Source organism: Muntiacus reevesi, chromosome 22 (genome assembly GCF_963930625.1).
Source record: "Muntiacus reevesi chromosome 22, mMunRee1.1, whole genome shotgun sequence".
NCBI classification, from domain to species: Eukaryota; Metazoa; Chordata; class Mammalia; order Artiodactyla; family Cervidae; genus Muntiacus; species Muntiacus reevesi.
In genome coordinates this window covers 3,078,856-3,104,337 of record NC_089270.1, presented here as the reverse complement: position 1 = coordinate 3,104,337, position 25,482 = coordinate 3,078,856, and the positions used below count along the sequence as shown (strand labels likewise).

Here is a 25,482-nt window from a genome sequence, read left to right as displayed (position 1 = left end):
CCTCTGGACGCCTTGAGGCCCGCTGCTGGCGTGGCCAGGCCCAGCACACAGTGGCTGCTCAGTGGACATTTGCTGAGCCCCTAGCTATAGAAACCCAACCCAGCAAGAGCCGTGAGCAGCCCAGCATCCAAAGGCCCAGCCTCCTACCTCTCTGAGGCACGGACACCCGAGAGGCGGCACCTGTCACCTGGTGTCCCCACGTCCCCTGGCACCCAGGCCGGTCAGGGAGCCAGGTTCCTGCTCTTCGCGCCTGCAGGCAGCTCCTCCCCACCCGGCTGGGGAATGCTGACCCGGGAATTGCTGACTTCCACCGACACAGATAAGAAGGAGGAAGGTCGAGGAGGAGACCCAGCCCCTTCCCGGCGGGGCGGGCCGGCCACGGGCCCAGCCAATGACCCGGGCTGACAGCCCTGGCCACCTGATCGGAGCCTGGAGGGCCAGCTCGCTGCAAATGTGTGCCTTCCTGCCGGGACAGGCATCACGCAGCCGGGACCATCGCGAGGGGCCAGAACAGGAACCGAGGCAGGTGCGGGGCCCCAGGAGACTCCCCCTTCCCTTGCTCAGCGGGGTAAGTTCCAGACGGCCTACAAAGCTGTCCCCAGCCCCGTGCGTGCGTGTGGAGGGTCACCTGTCAGGACAGGGAAGCCGGGGGAGGGTGTGCATGGACGTGCACCCTGAAACCATCCTGTCTGGGGAGAGGTGGGGCGGTGCTCAAGCGGCCCCACGTCCGAGGAGGGGGCCGCGAGCCGTGAAGCTGGACCTTGTCGCGGCGGCAGTAGTGAAGCAGGAGGTGCACGTCTTTCCCAGGTCGGGGTGGGGGTGGGCCTCTTTATGGCCCCGGAGGCTACAGCCCCAGAGATTCCGATCTTGTCTGAGCCCCTGGCCTGCGAGTAAGGGACCCACCTCGGAGCCTCAATTTGCCATCCGTGAGATGACAGCACGCGTGTTGGGGCCAGCAGAGTGTCCCTAGGTGGTCAGGGGCTGAGTCCAGCACCCATGGTCCTGGAGAGGAGCGGGATTCTGGGGCTGGAGGGCTGGAGTGGGGGCCAGGCCCCTTGCCCCTAAGGCTGTGCACCCTCCCTGGGGATCAGCCCTGGGGGCTCTCTGCTCCCTCTCCATCCCCCAGCTCCCACCCCAGTCCCCCAGGGGCCAATGTCCCTGCAGCCCTGGGGACAGCCCCTCTGTCTAAGAGGGGCTTTTGGACAGGGAAGGGTCAGAGGGGTCAAGGGGGGAGCAGCTCTGTCCCCGGGTCCTGGGGTGCACTGCCAACTTCGTACAGATGGACTGGTGGTGAGGGGGCAGCTTTGTGGTCCAGGTGAGGCCGTGCCCCTCCGACCCTTACACCCTGTGAGCCTGGTGACCCTTTCTCCTTCCCCCGGGGGCTGCGGGTGAGGCCGCACAAGCATAATCTTGTTGACGGGATTCTCAGGTGACCCGTGGAGGGGCCTGGCCCAGCGCTGGGTTTCCGGGGGGTGGGGTGCAATAACTTGCTAGAGACCCCCAGGTCATAGTGGCTGGAACCGGGGTCTCCTCCGAAGGCCTGCCTTGGTCTTCCTGGGGCCCCAGGGATGGCAAGGAGAGCAGGCTTGGGCCCTCTCACCCTCCTCCTGCAGCTGGGGGAGGCATGGCTCAGACACGCTGCAAGGCTGGCCCAGGGCCACACAGCAAGTTGGCCTGGGACATGCCCTCCAGGCTCTTTGGCCTTTAATTGTTCTCTCTGTACACTTCCAGGTGGTTCCACCTTACTGGGCCTTTTTTAAAAAAAAAAAATAGATTTGATTTTTTTAAAGAACAGTTTAGACTTCCAAAACAATTGCAAATAGAGCACATAGGGTTCTTGCAACCCCATGCGGTCTCCGGTGCCTTTGTAACGGCTCATGAGCCAGTGTTTGTTCATTATTACTAAGGAAAGCCCATGCTTCATTCGGGTTCCCTTCGTTTTTACCTAGTGTCCCTTTTCTGTTCTAGGACCCCATCCAGGACAGCATGTGACATTTAGTCATCACATCTCCCAGGGCTCCTGGGCTGGGACTGTTGCCCAGACTTTCCCTGTTTGTTGTTTAAATTTTATTTTATTGAAGTACAGTTAACGTACAGTGTTGTGTTAATTTCTGCTGTACAGAAATACTAGTCAGTTTTATGCATGTATATAGGCACACTTCCTTTTTCATATTTCTTTCCGTATGGTTTGTCATAGGATGTTGAGGAGAATTCCCTGTGCTACGCAGTAGGACCTTGTTGTTCATCCAGTCTATATATAATAGTTAGCATCTGTTAACCCCCAGACTCCCACCATACCCTTCCCCATCCCCCTCTCCCCCTTGGCAACCTCAAGATTATTGTCTGTGTCTGTGAATCTTTTTCCATTTCATAGATAAGTTTCTGTCGATATTTAGATTTCATATGTAAGCGTCTTTCTCTCTCTGACTTACTTTGCTTAGCGTGACACTCTCTAGGTTCATCCGCATTGCTGCGAATGGCATCATTTCATTCTCTTTTATGGTTGAGTCATATCCCATTGTATACATGTACTATATCTTCTTTATTCATCCATCTGTCAATAGGTATTTAGGCTGTTTTCACACCTTGGCTCTTGTGAATAGTTGAACTGCTATGAACATAGGAGAGTATGTATCTTTTCTTAAAAATTTATTTTTGGCTGAGTTGGGTTTCATTGCCATGTGGGCTTTCTCTAGGTGCAGTAAGCAGGAGCCACTTTCTAATTGTGGTGCATGAGCTTCTCATCGAGGTGGGTTCTCTTGTTGTGGAGCAGGGGGTCTAAGGCGTTTGGGCTCAGTAGTTGTGGCCCAAGGGCTTGTTAGCTCTGCAACACGTGGACTCTTCCCAGATCAGGGCTTCAACCCATGTCCCATGCATTGGCAGGCAGGTTCTTAACCACTGGACCAACAAGAAAGTGCATATCTCTTTGAATTATAATTTTTTCTGGATGTATGCCCAAGTGTGGGATTGCTAGGACATTTGGTAGTTCTGGGGCTTCCCAGGTAGCGTTAGTGGTTAAAGAACCTGCCTGCCAATGCAGGAGATATAAGAGACACGAGTTTGACCCCTGGGTCAGGAATATCCCCTGGAGTAGGAAATGGCAACCCACTCTAGTATTCTTGCCTGGAGAATCCCAAGGACAGAGGGGCCTGGCGAGTTTGAGTCCGGACGGCGGCAAAGACTTAGACACGACTAAAGCGACTTACACAGTGCACCGCATGGCAGTTCTGTTTTCACTTTTTAAAGAAAATTCCATACTGTTTTCCATCATGGCTGCACCAATATATATTCCCACCAACAGTTTAGGAGGGTTCCCTTTTCTCCACATCCAATCTAGCAAGTTTTTAGTAGACTATTTGATGATGACCATTCTTTGGCCAATACTTTGGCCACTTGATGCAAAGAATTGACCCATTTGAAAAGACCCTGATGCTGGGAAGGATTGAAGGCAAGAGAAGGGGACGACAGAGGATGAGATGGCTGGATGACATCACTGACTTGACGGTGCTTCAGCAGTACATGAACCAAGAAATTCCAGATGTTCAAGCTGGATTTAGAAAAGGCAGAGGAACCAGAGATCAAATTGCCAACATTTGTTGGATCATAGAGAAAGGAAGGGAATTCAAAAAAGAAAAAAGAAAAAATCTACCTATGCTTCATTGACTATGCAAAAGCCTTTGTGTGGATCACAACAAACTGGAAAATTCTTCAACAGATGGGAATCCCAGACCACCTTACACTTCTCCTGAGAACCCTGTATGTGGATCAAGAAGCAACAGTTAGAACCTTACATGGAACAACCCACTGGTTCAAAATCAAGAAAGGAATGTGACAAGGCTATATATCGTTACCCTATTTGTTTAACTTATATGCAGAGTATATCATGGGAAATGCTGGGCTGGATGAATATCAAGCTGAAATCAAGATTGTTGGGAGAGATATCAATAACCTCGGATGTGTTTCTGCCACAACAGGCCAGGCTTACCATGTGTCTGTGCTGACCCAGTCCTAGAATCAGCCATTTCTCCAAAGGTTCTGCTTCTTGGAGAATGGCTTTAGGAGCCGAGGTGTTTTATCTGCAAGCTGTGTGTGCCTGTTGCTACGTGTGTCTTTTCTTTTAGATCCTCTCAGCTGACATATACGTATATATAAGCCCATGGATGGATACATGAGTATGTGTACACATATCCGTGTAAACACGCACATCTATGAGTTAACCTGTATATGTTCCTGAGTCGCTCAGTCGTGTCCGACTCTTTGAGACCCCGTGAACTTGTCCTTGTCCTTCAGCGTCTCCCAGAGTTTGCTCTGTCTCATGCCCATTGAGTCAGTGACGCCATCCAACCGTCTCATCCTCTGTCGTCCCCTTCTCCTGCCCTCAGTCTTTCCAAGCATCAGGGTCTTTTCCAATGAGTCAGCTCTTCACATCAAGTGACCAAAGTATTGGTGTTTCAGCTTCAGCATCAGTCCTTCCAAAGAATATTCAGGACTGGTTTCCTTTAGGATGGACTGGTTTGATCCCCTTGCAGTCCAAGGGACTCTCAAGAGTCTTCTCCAGCACCACAGGTCAAAAGCATCAGTTCTTTGGCGCTCAGCTTCTTTATGGTCCAACTCTCACATGCATACATGACTACTGGAAAAACCATAGCTTTGACTAGATGGACTTTGTCAGCAAACTGATGTCTCCACTTTTTAATATGCTGTCTCGGTTTGTCATAGCTTTTCTTCCAAGGAGCAAGTGTTTTTTAATATCATGGCTGCAGTCACCATTTGCATTGATTTTGAAGCCCAAGAAAATAAAATCTGTCACTGTTTCCACTTTTTCTCCATCTATTTGCCATGAAGCGATGGGACCAGATGCCATGATCTTCGTTTTCTGAATGTTGAGTTTTAAGCCAACTTTTTCACTCTCCTCTTTCACTTTCATCAAGAGGCTTTTTAGTTCCTCTTCACTTTCTGTCATTAGAGTGGTATCACCTGCATATCTGAGGTTATTGATATTTCTCCCAGCAATCTTGATTCCAGCTTGTGATTCATCCAGCCACCATAAGTTGGTATGTGTATGTGTATACTAACCTGTCTACATACATATATCTGTAAGTTTGCCTGTATATACATGTATTCTAACCTGTGCATATACACACATCTAATGAGTGTTTCTACGTGTAACACATGTATCTCTGTCCAGTGAAATTAAAATCTGCACTGGTGTCTCCATCTCTAAGCCAGCACCCCACGGGTCATTCCAGCTTCCTCTCCTGGGTTTTCTGTAACTCCTGCTCCAGCAGTGAGAAACCCGTCTGTCACCACCGACCACCATCTACTTAACTGTTGACATTCAGACCGCTGGACACAGCTACAGAAGCGTTAAGGCCCCGTGGGAAACATGGTGACCAGCTTGAGCCCGGGACACAGAGGTGGGGCCTTTACTTTCAGTCTTCAGCCGGCACTCATCGCCGGGCTGGTGGGCGGGCACCTCTCCCCTCCGGTCAGTGAGGCACTTCTTTCATTCACCGTACAGTTCACAGCTTTGTTGGACTCGGCCTCCATCTTGGGATTCCTGAGTCCTCCTGAATCTGTTTTATTTTGTGCTATAAAGTTTAGTCTTTGGGAAAACGCGCAGCATCAGGTAGCCGCCGTCACAGGACCACCCTAAAAAGTCCCCGGGGCTTCCCTGCTCAGCCATCCATAGCCACTGATGTATTGATCCTTCCAGTTTATTCTCACAAAGGCAGGGAATATGAAGATATTCTAAACCCCCTTCAGAACACAGAAGGCAGGACACAGATCCCTCTGCTTCTGGCTTTCCCCACTTACTGTGGCTCAGAGGTCTTCCCCTGATGACGCCCTGGGACCGGCTTCAGGCTGCTCGGTGCCAGCCTGGAGCGTGAATTATGCGACACCTGGGTCATTTCCAAGGCGTCACTGTTGCAGAGCCCCCACCCCCTCGGAGCCCTGACCTGTCAGAAGCGGGCAGTCGTCTGCAGAGTTTTCCCACAGGTGGGGCTTCTGGGCAAAGGGCGCTGTGGTTTTATAGGAGCTGGCTGGTTGACTGGTAACCCGCCCTCAGCTTGGCATGGCCCTGCCCGCCCCACAGCCTGCAGAGGGTGTAACAACAGACGTCAGGGGGGAGCTGGGAGGTGACAGAGGGCGTCTTGGGACCACTTTTTCCTTCTGGCTGGGGGCACTGAGCCTTGTTTCATATATTTTAAGGACACAGACAAATAGGAACTATCTCCAGTCTGCCCTGTTTTTTGTGGAGTCCTTGTTCTCTTCCTCCAGTGTCTCAGGTAGGTGGGAAAGAAAGAAAAGAAAGTGAAGTCGCTCAGTCGTGTCCGACTCTGCAACCCCATGGACTGTAGCCCGCCAGGCTCCACACCCATGGGATTTTCCAAGCAAGAGTACTGGAGTGGGTGGCCATTTCCTTCTCCGGGGGAATACTCCTAACCCAGGGATCGAACCTGGGTCTCCCACATTGCAGGTAGATGCTTTACTAGCTGAGCCATGGAGTCTCAAGTGAGGTTCAGTTACAAATACCTGCTGGGAGAGGGTGTGGTCCAGCCTGACTTGGAACCAAAACCCACAGCAGATTCTGTTTGTTGAAAATTAAGAGTAAAGGGCCTCAGGAAAACAGCAGACAAACCTCAGCTGAGGTTCAGCCTGCAAAAGTGCCTGGCCCGTCCTCAGAACTATCAAAGTCGTGAAAAACATGGAAAATTTGACGGTCGGTCCCAGCCCAGAGGAGCCTAAAGAGACGCGATGCTCAAGTGTGAGGTGGTGTCCCCAGGGCCCCCTGGGGACAAAAGAGGACAACTAAGGAAAGGCCAAGGAAAGCTAATGAAGCCTGAGCCCCCACCACGTGTCAGGAGCCATGGCTGGCTCTGAGGCGGGGACCAGATGGAAAGGGAGACTCGTAGCCAACCCATGGTGCAGGGTGTGCAGGGAAAAGATCGGTGCCCACGGGAGGCAGAGGGCAATGGAAGAAGCAGCTTGATCCGCTCCTCCTTATTCTCTCCTGGAACTGGGAGCGATCTGGGAGGGCTCCCAGAGGAGGTGATGGTCAAGCAGGGCTTGGTAGAATGTGTAAGAGTCTATCTGACTGCCACGGGGAAAGGAAGGTATTCTGGGCACGGGAGCAGCTTGAGCCAAGCTCTCCCCATGAGAAATGGCCGAGCGCAGTGATGCACAGGCTGCTCCCTTCTCCTGCCCCCCTGACCGGGCGTGGGTGCAGAGGGTGATGATTGGAGACCCCAGGCGGAGGGCTCCTGGCCTCTTCTGGGCCTGCTGTGTCCCTGCCTCTCCAGCAGGAATGCGTGTTTCTTGTGTTGGGAACCCCCCAGCCTCGCCTGCCTGACCCTTGGCTTCGTGATGAGAATCTGAAACCCAGACTCTGGGGTAGGGGGTCCACTTTGGCAGGAACCCAGCTGGCCTCCTGTCACAGACTACAGTCCTTGAGGTCGCAAAGAGCTGGACTCGACTGAGCACATTCACGTGCACACACATGCCATCAGCCTCCCGTGAGCCGAACCCACCGTCCCAGTCCCTGAGCTTCACCAGGGCTCCAGTCCTGAGGGCCTTTGGCTTCTTTTCGGGCCCCGCTGCCCAAACGTGGATGCTGTGAGGAGGTCTGTCACCCCCTCCTGTCGTGTGGCCCCGATCGTGGGCACTTTCCTTCCCCTTCCTACGAAGGGATGACAAGCCCTTCTCCTTGTGGCCACCACCCCGTCCCTCCTCACCCTTACCCGGCCCTGCCCTTTGGCCATGCTGGGCCGTCTACCTGAGCCTCCCTTGCCTGCTCTGACCTACCCTCCAAGGTTGTTTAGCTTGTGTGCCTGCTCAGCTGTGTCTGACCCTGTGCAACCCTATGGACTGTAGCCCGCCAGGCTCCTCTGTCCCTGGGGATTCTCCAGGCAAGAACACTGGAGTGGGTCAGCATTTCCTCCTCCAGGGGATCTTCCCAGCCCAGGGATTGAAACTGCATCTCGTCCGCTTCCTGCATTGGCAGGTAGAGTTGTTTTTTTTAAAACCACTGCACCACCTGGGAAGCCCAAAGTGTAGTGACTCAGTTGTGTCTGACTCTGTGTGACCCCATGGACTGTGGCCCAACAAGCTCCTCTGCCCATTTACTTCTCCAGGCAAGAATACCATTCTCTTCCTCCAGGGGATTGAACCCAGGTCTCTTGCATTGCCCATGGACTCTTTATAGTTTGAGCCACTAGGAAAGCCAAGTCAGGTCAGTCGCTCAGTCGTGTCTGAGTCTTTGCGACCCCATGGACTGCAGCACACCAGGCTTCCCTGTCCATCACCAACTTCCGGAGCTTGGTCAAACTCATGTCCATTGAGTCAGTGATGCCATCCAACCACTCATCCTCTGTCATCCCCTTCTACTCCTGCCTTCAATCTTTCCAAGCATCAGGGTCTTTTCCAGTGAATCAACTCTTTGCAGCAGGTGGCCAAAGTATTGGAGTTTCAGTTTCAGCATCAGTCCTTCCAATGAATATTCAGGGTTGATTTCCTTTAGGGTGGACTGGTTGCATCTCCTTGCAGTCCAAGGGTCTCAAGAGTCTCCTCCAATGCCACAGTTCAAAAGCATCAATTCTTTGGCACTCTGTCTTTTTTATGGTCCAAGTTTCACATCTCTACATGACTACTGGAAAAACCATAGCTTTGACTGAATGGACCTTTGTCAGAAAAGTACTGTCTCTGCTTTTTTAATATGCTGTCTAGGTTGGTCATAGCTTTTCTTCCAAAGAGCAAGTGTCTTTTAATTTCATGGCTGCAGTCACCATCTGCAGTGATTTTGGAGCCCAAGAAAAGTCTGTCACTGTTTGCATTGTTTCCCCATCTATTTGCCATGAAGTGATGGGACTGGATGCCATGATCTTCCTTTTTTGAATGTTGAGTTTTAAGCCAGCTTTTTCACTCTCCTCTTTCAACCTTCATCAAGAGGCTCTTTAGTTCTTCTTTGCTTTTGCCACAAGGGTGGTGTCATCTGCATATCAAGGGAAGTCAAGGCCCTAAGCAAATGTCACCATCTCCAGGAAACCTTCTCTGACTACCAAGCTGAGTTAATCTCTTCACCCCACCCCACCCATGTACATCCTCAATTTGGGTTTGCTGAAGTTTTTCTCATGGTAATACTGGGGTCATGGGTTTGGGGGAGGAAGGCCACAGAGGTAAAATGCCCATTTCATTCTGTCCTGGCAAGGGTGCCTGATGTTGACAAGACCTGTCACTGCCAATGTCGGCCTCGATCCCGCAGCCGAGGTAGGGATTGTCTGGCTTTCTCCCGTGAAATTGCCCTTTTCTTCCATTTCCATGCAGTGTTCCCCAGAAGGAAGTCACCTGCCCAGTCACCCCTGAGGACAGGGGAGGGAGACGCCCCTCCCGGGGGGTGGAGCAGCTGCATAAATCACTTGGAGCTCTGCTACCTGGGCGATTCACCTCTTCCTCCTGCGTTTACTTAGGCAGTCTTTGGGTTACATTGGTATGGACTTGGGGGTATTCCTTTTATTGCTGTTGTTCAGTCATCCAGTCATGTCCGACTCTTTGCGACCCCATGGACTGCAGCCCACCAGGCTTTCATACCTGGGGTTACCATCCAATACCACTTTGTTTTGTTCCTTAAATTGTGCCAGCTTTGGCCGTTCTGAGCTCTTGTCCGGACCCTGCCCCCACTGGGCTTGATGATAGTCATCGCTCTTTTATGGGCCCCTCCCTGCGTCTCTTTGACTTGGTCCCGTCATTGTGGGGACCCGTAGATCTAGCAACTATCCACCCATCTGTCGTCTGTCTATCTATCTAACCCACTTCCTGCTTTCTGGACCTACAAGATGTCTCAGGCTGGCTTACTTTTCCCACCAGGGAATGTGCTTCACATGCTAAGGCCTGGCTTGGAGCCCCTCCTCCAGGCAGCCTCCCTGGCCGTCTCCAGGCAACTTGGGGGCTGTTTGGTGGCCCTGGCCTCCCTGCTCATCCTCCGTCATGGTCACTCTGTTTCCTTGGCTGTCTTTACCACTAGGCTGAGAGCTCCCGCAGGCAGGGCCATCTGATTCATCCATCCCCCCAGGTTCCCAGTGCCCAGGACTGGGCCGGGCATGGGGTAGGGCTGAGCAGTGCTGCCAGCAGTCAGACCCTGCCCCCACTGGCTGTGATGATCATCGCTCTCCTTTGTGGGCTCCCCTTCCCCACACCAGGCGGGTGCTGGGCCCCCGGCCAGGGTGGACAACGGAGGCCAGGGCAGTGGGCTCACCCAGCTTCCCACCTGGACGGAAGCTGTGCTGTTCACCACCTTAGCTCGTAGCGTGCGGGGTCAGCGCAGCACTGACAGGGCTGGTGGGTGAGGTGCTGGGACCCAGAGCTGCCCTCTGTGAAGGCCGAAGAGCTCTGTGCGGGGAGGGAGGTGGAGGCCGTGCCCACCTGCACGCTGAGGGGAGACCCCGGGCTCCCCCCTGGATTGGCACCGAACCTGTAGGTGCTCCGACCACTCCCTCCCCCCACCGTGCGGCCTGTGAAACCTGCAGCTGGGTGACCGGATGTGTGAGGGGTGCAGGTGCGGACATCCGCCTGCCACACGGCCGCTGCTCGGAGCCTGCAGTGGCCCCGTGGATAAGACCTGAGTGAGGCCCTCCCACCCAGCTGCCCCCTGGAGAGCCAGGAGGAAAGTGGGTGCCTGGAAGTGGGCGGGAGATAGGCTTCAGTGTCCTGCACGGCTTTGCCTGATCAGAGGCGGTAACGGGGGGCTGCCCCTTCTGCGTGTCTGGGATGAGCAGGCACCCCGCACACAGCGCCTGTTCAGGGACCAGTTTGTTAGTCATTCAACAAACGGGTGTAGACTGCCCGGACAGAGCCCTTGAGGATCCTGAGTGTTAATCTAGGGGCACCTGGTTTCAGCCCAAAGGTGCTCAGGGCCCTCGGCGCTGGGGAAGGGCCGGCTTGTCCACGTCAGGCGATGCAGGAGGGAGACTCGGAGGCAGACAGGAGTCAGTGTCGGCGCCTGGAAGGGACACTGACCAGGAAGAGGAGGCGCAAACGCAGAGGACGTGGGGACCACAGCGGGGCTCAGGGAGCCCAAGGGCCCCAACTGCTTAGGGAACAGTTGGGCTTGAACGTGACAGGTCTGGGGAGAGTGAGGGCCAGGTGCCAAGTGGCTGATGGCTCCGCTACTGAGATTTGGAGGAAGGAGGGGTGGGTGGTGGGCCATAGGGCACTTGTCCAGTCCCACCGAGAGAAAGGCCTGGTTCTGCCCTCAGGGCAGAGTGGCACCTGGACCATCCGAGTCATGCAGATGGCTCTGAAGTCCTCGACGTTCGTGCTCACACCTAAAGGCGAGTGTAGACAGAGCGGAGTGGTGAGTGAGTGAGAGGAGGCTGTGGTCAGCTGGGCAGAGAGTAGCCACTGAGGGGCCGGTGAGATGCAGGTGGGGACAAAGCCATCGGATTAGTATCCTGGAAGGTGCTGGCAACCTGGATGAGGGCTGCTTTGAGGAGTGGGGAGTGGACGAGGCCAGGCTCAGGAGGGAAAGCAGAGCTGGCTGGGATGGGGGCTCTGGAGGTTTCACTGGGAAGGGAGAAGAGATGGGAAGCAGTTAAATGAATGAAATGGGGGCTGAACAATCCCCTGCCCCGCCCCGAGGCAGCATCACCCACGTGCAGTTCAGGTATAGCTGAGAGTGATTCTCAGGGGAGTCCTGTGGAAATTCCCCCCGGGCCCTCCTGCCCTGCTCGGCCGGCTGTGAGACCCTGTTTCCATGAGGGGATCTTGGCTGGGAGGACCCTTGCCCTCCCGGGAGGCCTCTCTAAATTGTGTGCTGAGGCTGGGTTAATGTTTGCTTAGCCAGGTTCAAGATCTACCCACTGGTGCCTGGGCTGGCAGGAGGTCCGAGTTTGTAGGGGGTGGCCGCACTCTGCTTTAGGAACGTCAGTGCTCTGGACCTTGTGAGGACCTGTGGGATCTGGGTGTCCCTGGGGTCTCATTTATCACTGAGTGACCTCCGCAGGCTCCCAGGGAAATGGCAGCAGCGAAGCCATCACCGTGCATCCCAGTTGGGGGCCTCCTACTCCCATCGCCTCCAGGCAACCCCTTCCTGGCCCCTACCACCACCACTCAGGGGCCACATGGTCCAGGGGAGTGGGGCGAGCCTGTCCTCTGATGGGAGGGACCTCTGAGTCCCGGCCACTGCCAGCCATTTGGCTGCGCAGAACCTCGTCCCTCATTTTGTTAAAAATTATTTTGTTTATTTATTTACGGCTGTGCTGGATCTTCATTGCTATGGGCTTTTCTCTGCATTGTGGTGTAAGGGCTTCTTATTGTAGAGGCTTCTCCTGTTGTGGCGCCCGGGCTCTAGAGCGCAGGCTCAGTACTCGTGACTCCGGGCTCTAGAGCACAGGCTCAGCAGTCGTCACTCCAGGGCTCTAGAGCACAGGCTCAGCAGTCGTCACTCCCGGGCTCTAGAGCGCAGGCTCAGTACTCATGACTCCGGGCTCTAGAGCACAGGCTCAGTACTCATGATACTGGGCTCTACCGCAGGCTCAGTAGTCGCGGTTCCCGGGCTCTAGAGTGCAGGCTCAGTACTCGTGATTCCCAGGCTCTAGAGTGCAGGCTCAGTACTAATAACTCCAGGCTCTAGAGCGCAGGCTCAGTACTCGTGACTCCCGGGCTCTAGAGCGCAGGATCAGTACTCGTGACGCCCGGGCTCTAGAGCAAAGGCTCAGTAGTCATCACTCCCAGGCTCTAGAGCGCAGGCTCAGTACTTGCGGTTCCCGGGCTCTAGAGCGCAGGCTCAGTAGTCGCGGTTCCCGGGCTCTAGAGCGCAGGCTCAGTACTCGTGACTCCCGGGCTCTAGAGTGCAGGCTCAGTACTCGTGACTCCGAGCTCTAGAGCACAGGTTCAGCAGTCGTCACTCCCGGGCTCTAGAGCACAGGCTCAGCAGTCGTCACTCCCGGGCTCTAGAGCGCAGGCTCAGTAGTCGCGGTTCCCGGGCTCTAGAGCGCAGGCTCAGTAGTTGCGGTTCCCGGGCTCTAGAGCGCAGGCTCAGTACTCGTGACTCCCGGGCTCTAGAGCGCAGGCTCAGTACTCGTGACTCCCGGGCTCTAGAGCGCAGGCTCAGTACTCGTGACTCCCGGGCTCTAGAGCGCAGGCTCAGTACTCGTGACTCCCGGGCTCTAGAGCGCAGGCACAGTACTCGTGACTCCCGGGCTCTAGAGCGCAGGCTCAGTACTCGTGACTCCCGGGCTCTAGAGCGCAGGCTCAGTACTCGTGACTCCCGGGCTCTAGAGCGCAGGCTCAGTACTCGTGACTCCCGGGATCTAGAGCGCAGGCTCAGTACTCGTGACTCCCGGGATCTAGAGCGCAGGCTCAGTACTCGTGACTCCCGGGCTCTAGAGCGCAGGCTCAGTACTCGTGACTCCCGGGCTCTAGAGCGCAGGCTCAGTACTCGTGACTCCCGGGCTCTAGAGCGCAGGCTCAGTACTCGTGACTCCCGGGCTCTAGAGCGCAGGCTCAGTACTCGTGACTCCCGGGCTCTAGAGCGCAGGCTCAGTACTCGTGACTCCCGGGCTCTAGAGCGCAGGCTCAGTACTCGTGACTCCCGGGCTCTAGAGCGCAGGCTCAGTACTCGTGACTCCCGGGCTCTAGAGCGCAGGCTCAGTACTCGTGACTCCCGGGCTCTAGAGCGCAGGCTCAGTACTCGTGACTCCCGGGCTCTAGAGCGCAGGCTCAGTAGTCGCGGTTCCCGGGCTCTAGAGCGCAGGCTCAGTACTCGTGACTCCCGGGCTCTAGAGCGCAGGCTCAGTACTCGTGACTCCCGGGATCTAGAGCGCAGGCTCAGTACTCGTGACTCCCGGGCTCTAGAGCGCAGGCTCAGTAGTCGCAGTTCCGGGCTGTAGAGCGCAGGCACAGTACTCGTGACTCCCGGGCTCTAGAGCACAGGCTCAGCAGTCATCACTCCCGGGCTCTAGAGCGCAGGCTCAGTAGTCACGGTTCCCGGGCTCTAGAGCGCAGGCTCAGTAGTTGCGGTTCCCGGGCTCGAGAGCGCAGGCTCAGTACTCGTGACTGCCAGGCTCTAATGTGCAGGCTCAGTAGTCGCAGTTCCGGGCTGTAGAGCGCAGGTTCAGTACTCGTGACTTCCAGGCTCTAGAGCGCAGGCTCAGTAGTTGCGGTTCCCGGGCTCAAGAGCGCAGGCTCAGTAGTTGCGGTTCCCGGGCTCTAGAGCGCAGGCTCAGTACTCATTACTCCCGGGCTCTAGAGCACAGGCTCAGTAGTCGCAGTTCCGGGCTGTGGAGCACAGGCTCAGTACTCGTGACTCCCGGGCTCTAGAGCGCAGGTTCAGTACTCGTGACTCCCGGGCTCTAGAGCGCAGGCTCAGTACTCGTGACTCCCGAGCTCTAGAGCACAGGCTCAGCAGTCGTTACTCCCGGGCTCTAGAGCACAGGCTCAGCAGTCATCAATGCCGGGCTCTAGAGTGCAGGCTCAGTAGTTGCGGTTCCCGGGCCCTAGAGCGCAGGCTCAGTACTCGTGACTCCCGGGCTCTAGAGCACAGGCTCAGTTCGTGACTCCAGGCTCTAGAGTGCAGGCTCAGTACTCGTGACTCTGGGCTCTAGAGCGCAGGCTCAGTAGTCGCGGTCCCCGGGCTCCAGCGCGCAGGCTCAGTACTCGTGACTCCTGGCTCTAGAGCGCAGGCTCAGTATTCACGGTTCCAGACTCTAGAGCGCAGGCTCAGTACTCGTGACTCCGGGCTCTAGATTGCAGGCTCAGTACTCGTGACTCCAGGCTCTAGAGCGCAGGCTCAGTACTCGTGACTCCCGGGATCTAGAGCGCAGGCTCAGTACTCGTGACTCCAGACTCTAGAGCGCAGGCTCAGTAGTCGCGTTCAGGGCTCTAGAGCGCAGGCTCAGTACTCGTGACTCCCGGACTCTAGAGCGCTGGCTCTGTACTCATGACACCGGGCTCTAGAGCGTAGGCTCAGTAGTCACGGTCCGGGCTCTAGAGCGCAGGCTCAGTACTCGTGGCTCCCAAGCTCTAGAGCGTAGGCTCAGTACTCGTCGCTCCCGGGCTCTAGAGCACAGGCTCAGTGCTCGTGACTTTCGGGCTCTAGAGTGCAGGCTCAGAACTCGTGACTTCCGGGCTCTAGAGCTCAGGCTCAGTACTCGTGACTCCCGGACTCTAGAGCGCAGGCTCAGTCCTCGTGACTCCTGGGCTCTAGAGCGCAGGCTCAGTAGTTGCGGTTCCCGGACTCTAGAGCGCAGGCTCAGTACTCGTGACTCCCGGACTCTAGAGCGCTGGCTCAGTACTCATGACGCCGGGCTCTAGAGCGCAGGCTCAGTAGTCACGGTCCGGGCTCTAGAGCGCAGGCTCAGTACTCGTGGCTCCCGGGCTCTAGAGTGCAGGCTCAGAACTCGTGACTTCCGGGCTCTAGAGCGCAGGCTCAGTACTCGTGACTCCGGGCTCTAGAGCGCAGGGTCAGTACTCGTGACTCTGGGCTCTAGAGCGCAGGCTCAGTACTCGTGACTCCCGGGCTCTAGAGCGCAGGCTCAGTACTCGTGACTCCCGGACTCTAGAGCGCTGGCTCAGTACTCATGACGCCGGGCTCTAGAGCGTAGGCTCAGTAGTCACGGTCCGGGCTCTAGAGCGCAGGCTCAGTACTCGTGGCTCCCAAGCTCTAGAGCGTAGGCTCAGTACTCGTCGCTCCCGGGCTCTAGAGCACAGGCTCAGTGCTCGTGACTTTCGGGCTCTAGAGTGCAGGCTCAGAACTCGTGACTTCCGGGCTCTAGAGCTCAGGCTCAGTACTCGTGACTCCCGGACTCTAGAGCGCAGGCTCAGTCCTCGTGACTCCCGGGCTCTAGAGCGCAGGCTCAGTAGTTGCGGTTCCCGGACTCTAGAGCGCAGGCTCAGTACTCGTGGCTCCCGGGCTCTAGAGCGCAGGCTCAGTACTCGTGACTCCCGGGCTCTAGAGCGCAGGCTCAGTAGTCGCGTTCCAGGCTCTAGAGCACAGGCTCAGTACTCATGACTCCCGGACTCTAGAGTGCAGGCTCAGTACTCATGACTCCGGGCTCTAGAGCGCAGGCTCAGTAGTCACGGTCCGGGCTCTAGAGCGCAGGCTCAGTACTCGTGGCTCCCGGGCTCTAGAGCGCAGGCTCAGTACTCGTGACTCCCGGGCTCTAGAGTGCAGGCTCAGTACTCGTGACTCCCGGGCTCTAGAGCGCAGGCTCAGTACTCGTGACTCCAGGCTCTAGAGCACAGGCTTAGTAGTCGCGCTTCCCAGGCTCTGGAGTGCAGGCTCAGTACTCGTGACTCCCAGGCTCTAGAGCGCAGGCTCAGTAGTCGCAGTTCCCGAGCTCTAGAACGCAGGCTCAATATTTGTGGCACATGGGATTAGTTGCTTTTCAGCAAGTGGGATCTTCCCAGACCAGGGATGGAACCCACGTCTCCTGCACTGGTAGGCAGATTCCTTACCATGGAGCCCACAGGGAAGCCCCTCATCCCTCATTTTTAAAAGGAAGGGGCTGCTTTGATATGTTGGGCACCTCGGAGCCCCTCTGCGGGTGTGATAAGAGGGTGTGCCAGTCTGGGCCTTGCTCCCATGTAGGCTGGTCCTTTCTGACCAACTCCCTCCGAGTGCCCACGCCATGTTACTTAGGCCATTGATGAGAGAGCACCCCTCTTCTAAACGCGGAGGAGTCCCGGGCCCTGGCCGGCTCATCGGCCAAGGAGGGGAGATAGGGCAGCGGGATCAGTGATTCCTGGGCAGAGGGCGATGCCTGCCCAGCCGGAGCCTGAGCCAGTGGGGGTGGCGTCCTCAGTCCAGGGGAACTGCTGACTGCTTCCTGTAGGCCTTCGACCCAACCCGAGGGGCATCAGTCATCTGGACAGCCTGTTTGGTCACGATATCCTTGTTTTGTAAAGGGCAGTTCCTGAAATCACGGGGCCTGGAGGTCTGCTCAGCTTTGACGGGGGCTGGTCTCAGCTGCTTAGGCCAGAAACAACAAACACAGCAAGCCCCGTTGGGCATACACACGGGCTCGCAGCCCTTCCAGCGGGTCCAGAGGCAGCAGGGTGCCAGGCTCCAGGCCAACTCCAGGCTTCTCACTCCATCACGGGCTCTGACCTCAGGCTTCAGTGTGCAAGGGAAACTGCCAGAAAGGGCACCTCGGGAGAACTGCCTGGGAGACCGGGTGGGGCTCAGGAATGCGCAGGCCTCGGAAGGCGTGTCAGAGACGCACCTTATAGGGAGCCAGAGGCTGGGAAATACGATGGGAATGCTGGGGCCACTCCCTCCTGTGACTTTGGGTTTCTCTAACCAAGACTCGGTTTCCCCATTTGTAAGCCCAAGGAACTTACTTTGACCTGTCCTTATTGGGAGCATTCTTTTTTTTTTTTCTCCAGCTGCACTGTATGGTATGTGGAACCTTAGTTCCCTGCCCGGGGATCAAACCCAGGCCCCCTGCGTTGGGAGCTAGAGTCTCAACCACTGGATGCCAGGGGAAGTCCCGGGAGCTTTCTTAGGGGCTGTTTCTTGGTGATCTTTGATAGTTTAACAGTTCCGTCCTAACCAGAGGGAGGAGAGAGGCAGGGTGTCGCACCCTGGACTGCCCTGAGCCGGCGTCTGGCATAGAGGGTCTTCAGTCGCCTGATCCTTACTCCCCTCTAGGCTGCCCTGCGGTGCCAGCTTCACCCGCTCCTTAACTCTCCTGCCCTCGCTCTCCTAACGGTGAACCTTACACATCCCCGTTCCGGGCAGGCGTCCGGATCGAGTGGGTGGGGGAGGGGGGTGCCTTTGTGCTGACTCCTTCCTGCATCAGGGCAGCGGGGTGGTCCTGAGATGCTTTTCCAGGAATCCCCACCCCGCCCCTTCTCTAGAGCAGGGCCCACAGCCAGGGTCAAATCCTGCCCCCGATTTGCACATAAGGTTTTCTTGGTGCACGGCCAGGCGCTCTCATTTCCTATCACCCAAGTGTGCTCTGGGGCCGTGACAGTGGGGTGGGGGCAGAGCCCGCTTGATGGCCCGAAAAGCCAAATGTAGTTACTCTCTGGCTCTTTAGAGAGGGTGGCCGCCCCTTGCTCTGGGGTCACCTGTGTGCTTGCTCCTCCTGCCCAGGGTGCCGAAGTGAAGCAGCAGGGAGTAGGAACTGTCCTCCCACCCCACACCCGCCTGGGGGCCTCTGCATTCCTGGGATTCTCTGTTTATGGCCTGTTGTAGATTAACCCTCAGCCCCGCCCCCCATGCGGACATCTGCAGTCCCTGGAAGTGGCCGTGGGAGGCTTGACAAGCTGCATGCCTGCAGCAGGCCGGGCGTACGTACTCTTCTGACTGGCCCCGTTCCGCAGGAGGAACTTTATACTCTCTCTTTGCCCAGCCCCTCTTCCCCCACATTCAGCTGAGGAGCCTCTGCCTCCAGGAAGCCTTCCTGGGTTTCTCCCTCCTCTTCTCCCCCGTCTCTCTGTGGCCGCACAGATGGTAGGGCACCATCCCAGTCTCCTTCCAAGTCTGTAACCCTGACTTGTCTGAGCCCCCTCGTGTCTGGGGACCTGAAGGTTCACCTGGGGTGATGGAGCCAAGATGGCTGGTGGCAGGGGAGGCTCTGAATTCTGAAGAGCAGAGCAGTCACCAGGTGCAGTGGGGGATGCACAGAGGGGCCGGACCACGTGCCAGGGGGCCGTCCAGGGGACTCCAGCCAGGCCTGGGGCTGGGCTGGGTCACCCCTCCAGGCCTGAGATGTGCTGATATCCTGCCACACAGTCCCAGGGAGCTGAAAATGTTCTGAGATGGCGTGATGGGATTAGTCATTGCTTTTTGCCTTTGTAGGACCACAACTGTTGCTACTTGCCCCGCGAGTTAAAAAGATAAGCAGAGCATAGAGGGTGGGGCAGGGTTTCCCAGGTGGCCCGAGTGTAGAGAACCCACCCGTGAATGCAGGAGACTGTCAGACACTCTGGTTGGATCCCTGGGTCGGGAAGATCCCCTGGAGAAGGGAATGGCAACCCACTCCAGTACTCTTGCCTGGAGAATCCCCATGGACACAGGAGCCTGGTGGGCTACAGGCCATGGGGTCACAAAGATCGGGCACCATTGAGTGACTTGGCACGCAGCACGCACAGAGGCAGGGCACCCCTCAGTGCCCGGCCCCTAGCTCCGGATTACAGCCCAAGTGGGTGTCTGTGGTCCAGGGGTCAGGTGGGAGCCGTCCTGGAGGCTCATCAGGAACTTCTGTCCACAATGGCAGAGGAGAGTCCAGGCAGGCTAAAGTGGGCGGGGGTCACTCAGACCCTCAGAGATGGTTAAAGGGATGCTGCAGCTGGGTCGCCGGGGAGCAGGTGTAAACATTCCAACAGGAAGTTCTTGGGAGCTCTTCCTCGACTGTGTGTATCTCATGCCTTAGGGAGTCGGGGGTCTGCCTCGGCCCCCCTGGAGGTCTTGGCATTGTCCTGGGGGCTGTGTGGCCCAGGGCAGGTCCCGCATCTCTTAAGTCTGCTTGCCGCTCAGTCAGGTGGGATCATGGCAGTACACTGGGGTGGCCACAATCCATAGATCTAGTTATCTTATAAGTGAGTGATAACTGCACAGTGACGGCAAATCCCTGAGAGGGCTAGAGTTGCTGACCTAGGAGGGCACTCAGAGATCCACAAGCCCAGCTCGCCCATCGGACAGGGGGGAGCTGAGGCCCAGGGGATGACAGGCTCCCTCAGAGGGACCCAAAGGCGGGGCTGGGCAGGTGTTGAGACCAGCCTCTCACGTGCAAGGCTGTGTGGGGCTGCCCTGTGGGACCACCTCCAAGAGGGACCCCTTACCTGGTAAGACCCCCCCAAAAGGCTCATGTTCTTCCTCTGGAAGTCTTTTCTGGTGCAGTTACAGACTTGGGGTGCGCTCCATGAGGTTGGGGTGCTGTATGCCGAGTTGGGGTATTCTTGCTGAATTGAGTTACATTCTGAGGAGTCGGGGTGCAGTGTGAAGAATTAGGGTGTACTAGGTAGGGTTGGGGTGCTCTTGAAGAGTTGAGTTACATTCTGAGGAGTCACGGTACAGTGTGAAGAATTAGGGGTGCTGTGCAGGGTTGGGGTGCCCTATGTGGAGTGGAAGAATGCTGGGCACAGTGGGGGAGGCTCGTGGAAAGCCCCCGGCCTTGAGCCAAGAGCACAGCTGCAGAGGCAAACAGGATGCGGGTCTCGGGCTGCCGCGGGGCACAATGGCCAGGAGAGGAAGCGAGTCCAGACCCTTTTATGGATATGGAGCCGCTGGGGGCCTCTTTCAACAGTTTCCAGAAAAACAGAGCAGGAAGGAGCAAGCAGCGTGCATTCCACAGAGCACGGGGTTCTGTAGGGCCGGCTGGTGACCTGGGGAGCCTGGCCTCACAGACAGAGGCTGAGAGGAGCGGGGTGCGGGTGCGCCCAGGGCACACCGTGGCTTAGAGAGGGGAGGGTGCTGGGCCCGAGCCCAGCTTCTCTCTGCAGCCCCCGAGGCCCCATGGAGCACGGGCCGGGCCAGGCCAGGGGCCGGCGGAGGTGCGGACTTCCTGACACCCTGCCCCTCCCCCGCTGCCCGGGGAGCCTGGTCCCCTGCTGTCCGCTCTGCAGCGGCCCCTGGAGAGGCTCAGGTGCTGGATTTCGTTAGATGCAGAGACACCTGAGTGCAGTGGACACCCTGTGGAAGGACTCTCACTCTAGCCTAACCCTCGTGACGGCCCAGGGCTAGACCAGACAGTCAGATCTCACCCGGGGCCTCCCTGCCGGCCCGTGATCAGCACGGCCGGCCGGCCTTCCAGGAGGCATCGGTGGACGTGGCGGCCTGCCATGGCGGTGCCTGCTGAGCTCGGACCCCGAGGGGCAGCCTGGCTGGAGACGATGGACCTGGAGCTCTGCCATCCCATGGAGGAGGGGAGTCAAGGCCGGGGACAGAGGATGGGGACGGAGGTGTATCCACAGGTCCCCGTGCAGGGCAGGGTAGGCATGGATGGAGGAGGCAGTTCCGCCCAGGAGAGCGGGGCCTTAGAGACTGCAGGTTGCCGAGGTCAGGGAGCCCGCAGGGAGGGCGCTGTGGTCGGGCAGGCGGGAGCCCCAGACACTAACTCACGTCCCCGGCCTGTTCCCCACTCCCGTGGGCGTCTAGCGCTCTGGGCAGGAGGGCAGCCTCTGCAGGGACATCCATCAGAAGCTCTGAACACGCCCTTGTTTGGAAAAAGGGTCTTGAGGTGATTGATCCGTGTAAGGATCTCAATGTGAGATCCACCTGGGTGACTCGCGGGGCCCCGAAGACAGTGAATGGAGCATCCTTACGAGAGGGGCAGAGGGTGGGGCCACGTGATGGCAGAGGCAGAAGGTGTGGTGACGTGACCACAGGCCCAGGACTGCCTGGACACACTGGAGCTGGGGCAAGCGGGAAGGCACCTTGACTGCCTGCGGCCCCAGAGCTCGGAGAGAATAAACCTCTGCCGTTTTAAGTTGCCGGGTCTGGGGTACTCTGTCACGGCAGCTCTTGGACGCTCGCATCGCGACTATCACAGCTAGAAAGATTGCTCCTCCCGCTCCGCGGAGAGGGGAGGAGAGGGGTTGGCAGGGCTCGGACAGGTCATGCTCGCCGGGGGGAAGGTGAGTTGCTGGGGGAACAGTTGCCCCTCTGCTCTGGGGCCTCCTGGTCCTTGGGGGCCCATGGGATGATGTGAAACCCTCCCCTGCTGCTCCACCTGCCAGCACGGGGGACAGTGAAAACGGCCCCCTGGAGCCTCCGCCTCCCGGCTCGGGGTTACCGAGCGTGTCCGAGCGTGTAGGTGGTGTGTGGCCTGGGGCCCGGCTGGGCTGGGGGTGTGAGGGGCCGGAGCTCTGGGCCCGGGCCTGCTGGGGGCCCCCCAGTGGCCAGCAGTGCCCGTTGAGGGGCTGAGGCTCCACACTGGCCCTCGGTGGGGGCCCTTCCAGCGTGAGGCAGCCACACCCCCGTGGCGTCTCTGGCTGTGCCCCTCACGCTTGGGCTCTGGCCCACTGGGGAAGGGAGGGGAGGTTGTGACTTTGGGGCGACCATGCATAACGCCGGGAGTTGATCGGATAAAGGCAGACGGCGCGGGAGGGGGGCAACCAGAAATAGCCCGCTTTGGGCTCAGAGCGGATCTCAGCCTGAATGAGAGTGCCCCCAGGGAGCAAGTGTGTGGAGACAGGCGTGGTTGCCACCCTGGGGTTAACTTCTAGTGACAGAGGCCAGGGACGCTGCCTGGACCCCAGGGTGCACACGGCAGCTTCTCCCCAGGACAGAGAGCGAGCGCCCCAAACACCAGCAGTGCCGGGGTTAGACACCCTGCTCAAGGATCTCAGGGTCTGTCAGACCTGGATCCCAGCCCACCCTCCAGTTGTCACCAGCCTTGGGCCTCATCCTCTCCTCAGCCTCAGTTTCCCTGTCTGTGAAATGGACACATTAGCACTTAACTTAGACATTGTTCCTGGTCAGGAAGCCAGGCTGTGCCTCTCCCAAGCTTGGGGTGGAGAAGGTGGCCTCCTGGGTTTGGGCTGGGGCCAGCAACCAGAGCCCACCCCTGCCTCTGCGAGAGCTTGAGAGCCGATGGGCGGGTAGAGCCGGGGCTGACCCTGGTTCAGTTCTTGGTGCTTGTCTGACAGCCAGGAAACTGAGCCCTGCCCCCCGAGCTCAAACCCCTGCTCTCAAACCCAGGTTAGGCCTGGAGCCGGTGGGAAGACAAGGAAGGAGAGATTGTAGGCAGGCCCCGAGCTGTTCCCAGCGTGAGTTCCCGTTGATTGTGTCACTGGGCGGGGCAGCAGTGGGAAGGAGCCACGTGTCTGTCTGTGCACACATGTGTGGACACACGGGTGCACGTGTGTCTGTGCATGCATGTGTGCACATGGGCGTGCGTTTATAGGTGTGTGCGTGTGCGCACAAATGTCTGTGTATAAGGGTGTGCGCGTGTGTGCATGTAAATGTGTGCACGTGTGCACACACACGTGTGTGCATGTAAATGTGTGCACGTGTGTGCAGTAAGTGGAAGAGGAAGAGAGAGCAGAGCTGAGGTTTGCAGGGCAGCTGTCCGACTTCCCCAATCCTGGCAGCTGAGGCGGGAGCCTGGGCAGCCCCTGGCTGCCACCTCCGAGCCTGGACACCAGGCAGGCAGGCGGGTCAGGGCCTGGAGCTGGCCCAGGCTGGAGCTAATGATCAACCAGCCCTCAGAGGCGGCGCAGCAGCTCAGGCCTGCCTCTCGCCGGGCCCAGGCGCAGGGAGGAAGTGGGGCAGGAAGCAGGGGGTGGTGGCGGCCGCTGTGCAGTCCGCTGGGCTGTGGGCAGCGGAGACGGCCTGCGGGGCCCGCCAGCGAGGAGCCGGGAGCGGCCGCCTGGTGCCCGCTGTCCCACGGAGCGGGGCGCAGGTACGGGGCTCTGGGCGGGCGGGTGAGGGCGGCCGGGCGGGCACCGTCCGCAGAGCCGGGTCTTGCCACAGGTGGGTGTGAGCTGTCTCCTGCTTTTCACTTTCTCAGAGAGTTTTCTGAGGTTTCAGGATCGGGAGGGAACAGAACTGGTGTCTGGAGAGGCCGGAAGGCCGTGGGCGCTGGCTAGAGGAGCTCCGGGAGGGCCCCGTGGCCGCCGACAGCTATTGTCCCAGTGCTGACGTCGGGTTTTCTAAAGCACCGCCGCTCTGAGATCTCACCTGACCCCACTCCCCTCGGCCACCCAGACACCCGTCCCGAGGGTCTGGCCAGGACGCAGGAGCTGTGTCGCCAGCAAGCAGGGTTCCAGTCCCAGGGGGCCTCAAGTGGGCCCCCACCCTGGGTTGGCACCACCTCTGGCAGACACCACAAATGCCAGAGCAGGGAGGCAGTGCTGCTGTGACCCAGCCACTCTGAGGTCACCGCCCAGGGCCTCCTCCCCATCAACCCAAGGGACGGGTGACTTGATCGGGAACCCCGGCCGGACAGCTCTAGGGAGACGCTGACCCAGGCCCTTTAGTATCAGGGGCTTCCCGGGTGGCTCAGGCGGTAAAGAATCTGCCTGCAATGCGGGAGACCTGGGTTCGATCCCTGGGTTGGGAAGAGACCCTGGAGTGGGGCATGGCAACCCCACTCCGGTATTCTTGCCTGGAGAGCCCCGTGGACGGAGGAGCCTGGTGGGCTGCAGTCCGTGGGGTGCAGAGTCGGGCACGACTGAGCGAGTGAGCACCCACCCTGGGCGTGCGGTCCCCGCACATCACCCAGACCCTCTCCCCGCCTGCAGTGACCCCTCTGGGAGCCCCAAGCCCCGTCTGTGGGGCTTCACACAGATGACAGACGGGAGAGAGACAGGGGAGGAGTCAGACCTGCCGGTCACTTGGGTGTGGCCTCCCCCGCGGGGGTGGGGGGCTGTGGCTGAGCTCGTGCACGGAGGCAGTGTGGGGGCCAGAGGCGCGGTGGGCCCAGGCTCAGGGTGGGTGTGAGGGCTGGACTCAGACCCGCCTGGGTTCAAAGCCCACCAGCGCGCCCCCCACCCCTGCGTCCCAGGCCCGTCTGAGTCAGCACGGCTGCTCACGGAGACTCGATGGCCACTCTGTGAAATGGGCCCGTCGCGCTCCCCCGGGCGTCACGAGGACAGAGTGAGGGCCCTCACACTGCTGGGTGGTGGCTGCCGACAGTGATGGCACTTCCTCTGTCGGGGCCCCAGCCAGTGTTTATGCCCGAGCTCGCTTACTCCTCCTCCTGAAACGCCCGCTTCCCAGCAGAGAAGGCAAGCGCAGGGACCCGGGCCGACAGCTGGCCTGGAGCTGCTGTAATGAAGGGCCACAAACGCGGGCTTCTAACACTAGAAGGTCATTCTCCCCTGGTTCTGGAGGCCGGAAATCTCTGGCCCCGGGGGGGCAGGGGGCCCTGGGGGAGGGTCCTTCAGCCCTTGGCGGCTGCAGGCATCTCTGGGCTCGTGGGCACGTCCCCCTGCTCTCTGCCTCCATCCTCACCTGGGGCCCCGGCTGTCTGTGTTCCTCCTCTTCTTACAAAGAGCCCTGCATGGAGGGCCCCTTCAGGGCCATGTGATCGCATCTTATTATTATTGTTATTTACGTATTTGGCTGCCCCAGATCCCAGCTGTGGTGTGCTAGCATCTTCAGTTGCGGCCTTTGGACTCAGTTGCGGCATGTGGGATCCGGTTCCCTGAGCAGTGAGAGATCCAGCCCGAGCCCCCTGCACTGGGAGTGTGAGGTCTTAGCCCCGGGCCGCCAGGGACGTCCCCAGTGCAACCGCATGTTAACTTCATCCAGTGTCCGAATAAGGCCACCCAATCTGAGGTCACTGGTGGGCGTGAGTGCGGGGGTGCGCCGGTCACCTTCTGTACTGAGGTCGCCAGACATCCCTGGAGAGATGCTTCCTGGGGAGGCCGATGAGGTCTGCGTGGTCCTCGAGGCTTTTGTTCAGGACAGGTTCAGATGCAGTCGGGGACAGGCAGCCTCTACGGCTGAGCAGCGCTGTTTTAGGGCCCTCGCCGGGGAGAGAGAGCCCACTTCCTCCTGCGGGCCAGAACTAGGAACCCCAGGCTTACGAC

General features: G+C 58.2%; 1 protein-coding gene across 3 annotated transcripts in view; it reads left to right on the top strand.

Annotated features, from left to right (window-relative positions):
• The first annotated feature begins 376 nt into the window (after positions 1-376).
• The window catches only part of SH3TC1 (SH3 domain and tetratricopeptide repeats 1), a 63,842-nt gene continuing 38,736 nt past the window's right edge, over positions 377-25,482 (top strand). For 2 of the 3 annotated variants that reach the window (XM_065914406.1, XM_065914405.1), the window contains exon 1: positions 377-568. In XM_065914406.1, coding sequence (XP_065770478.1) covers positions 392-568 — 177 coding nt within the window. In that variant the 5' untranslated portion in view covers positions 377-391. Of the gene's footprint in view, positions 569-23,209; positions 23,349-25,482 lie in introns of those variants that run through there. The other variant, XM_065914407.1, reaches the window with a different exon arrangement.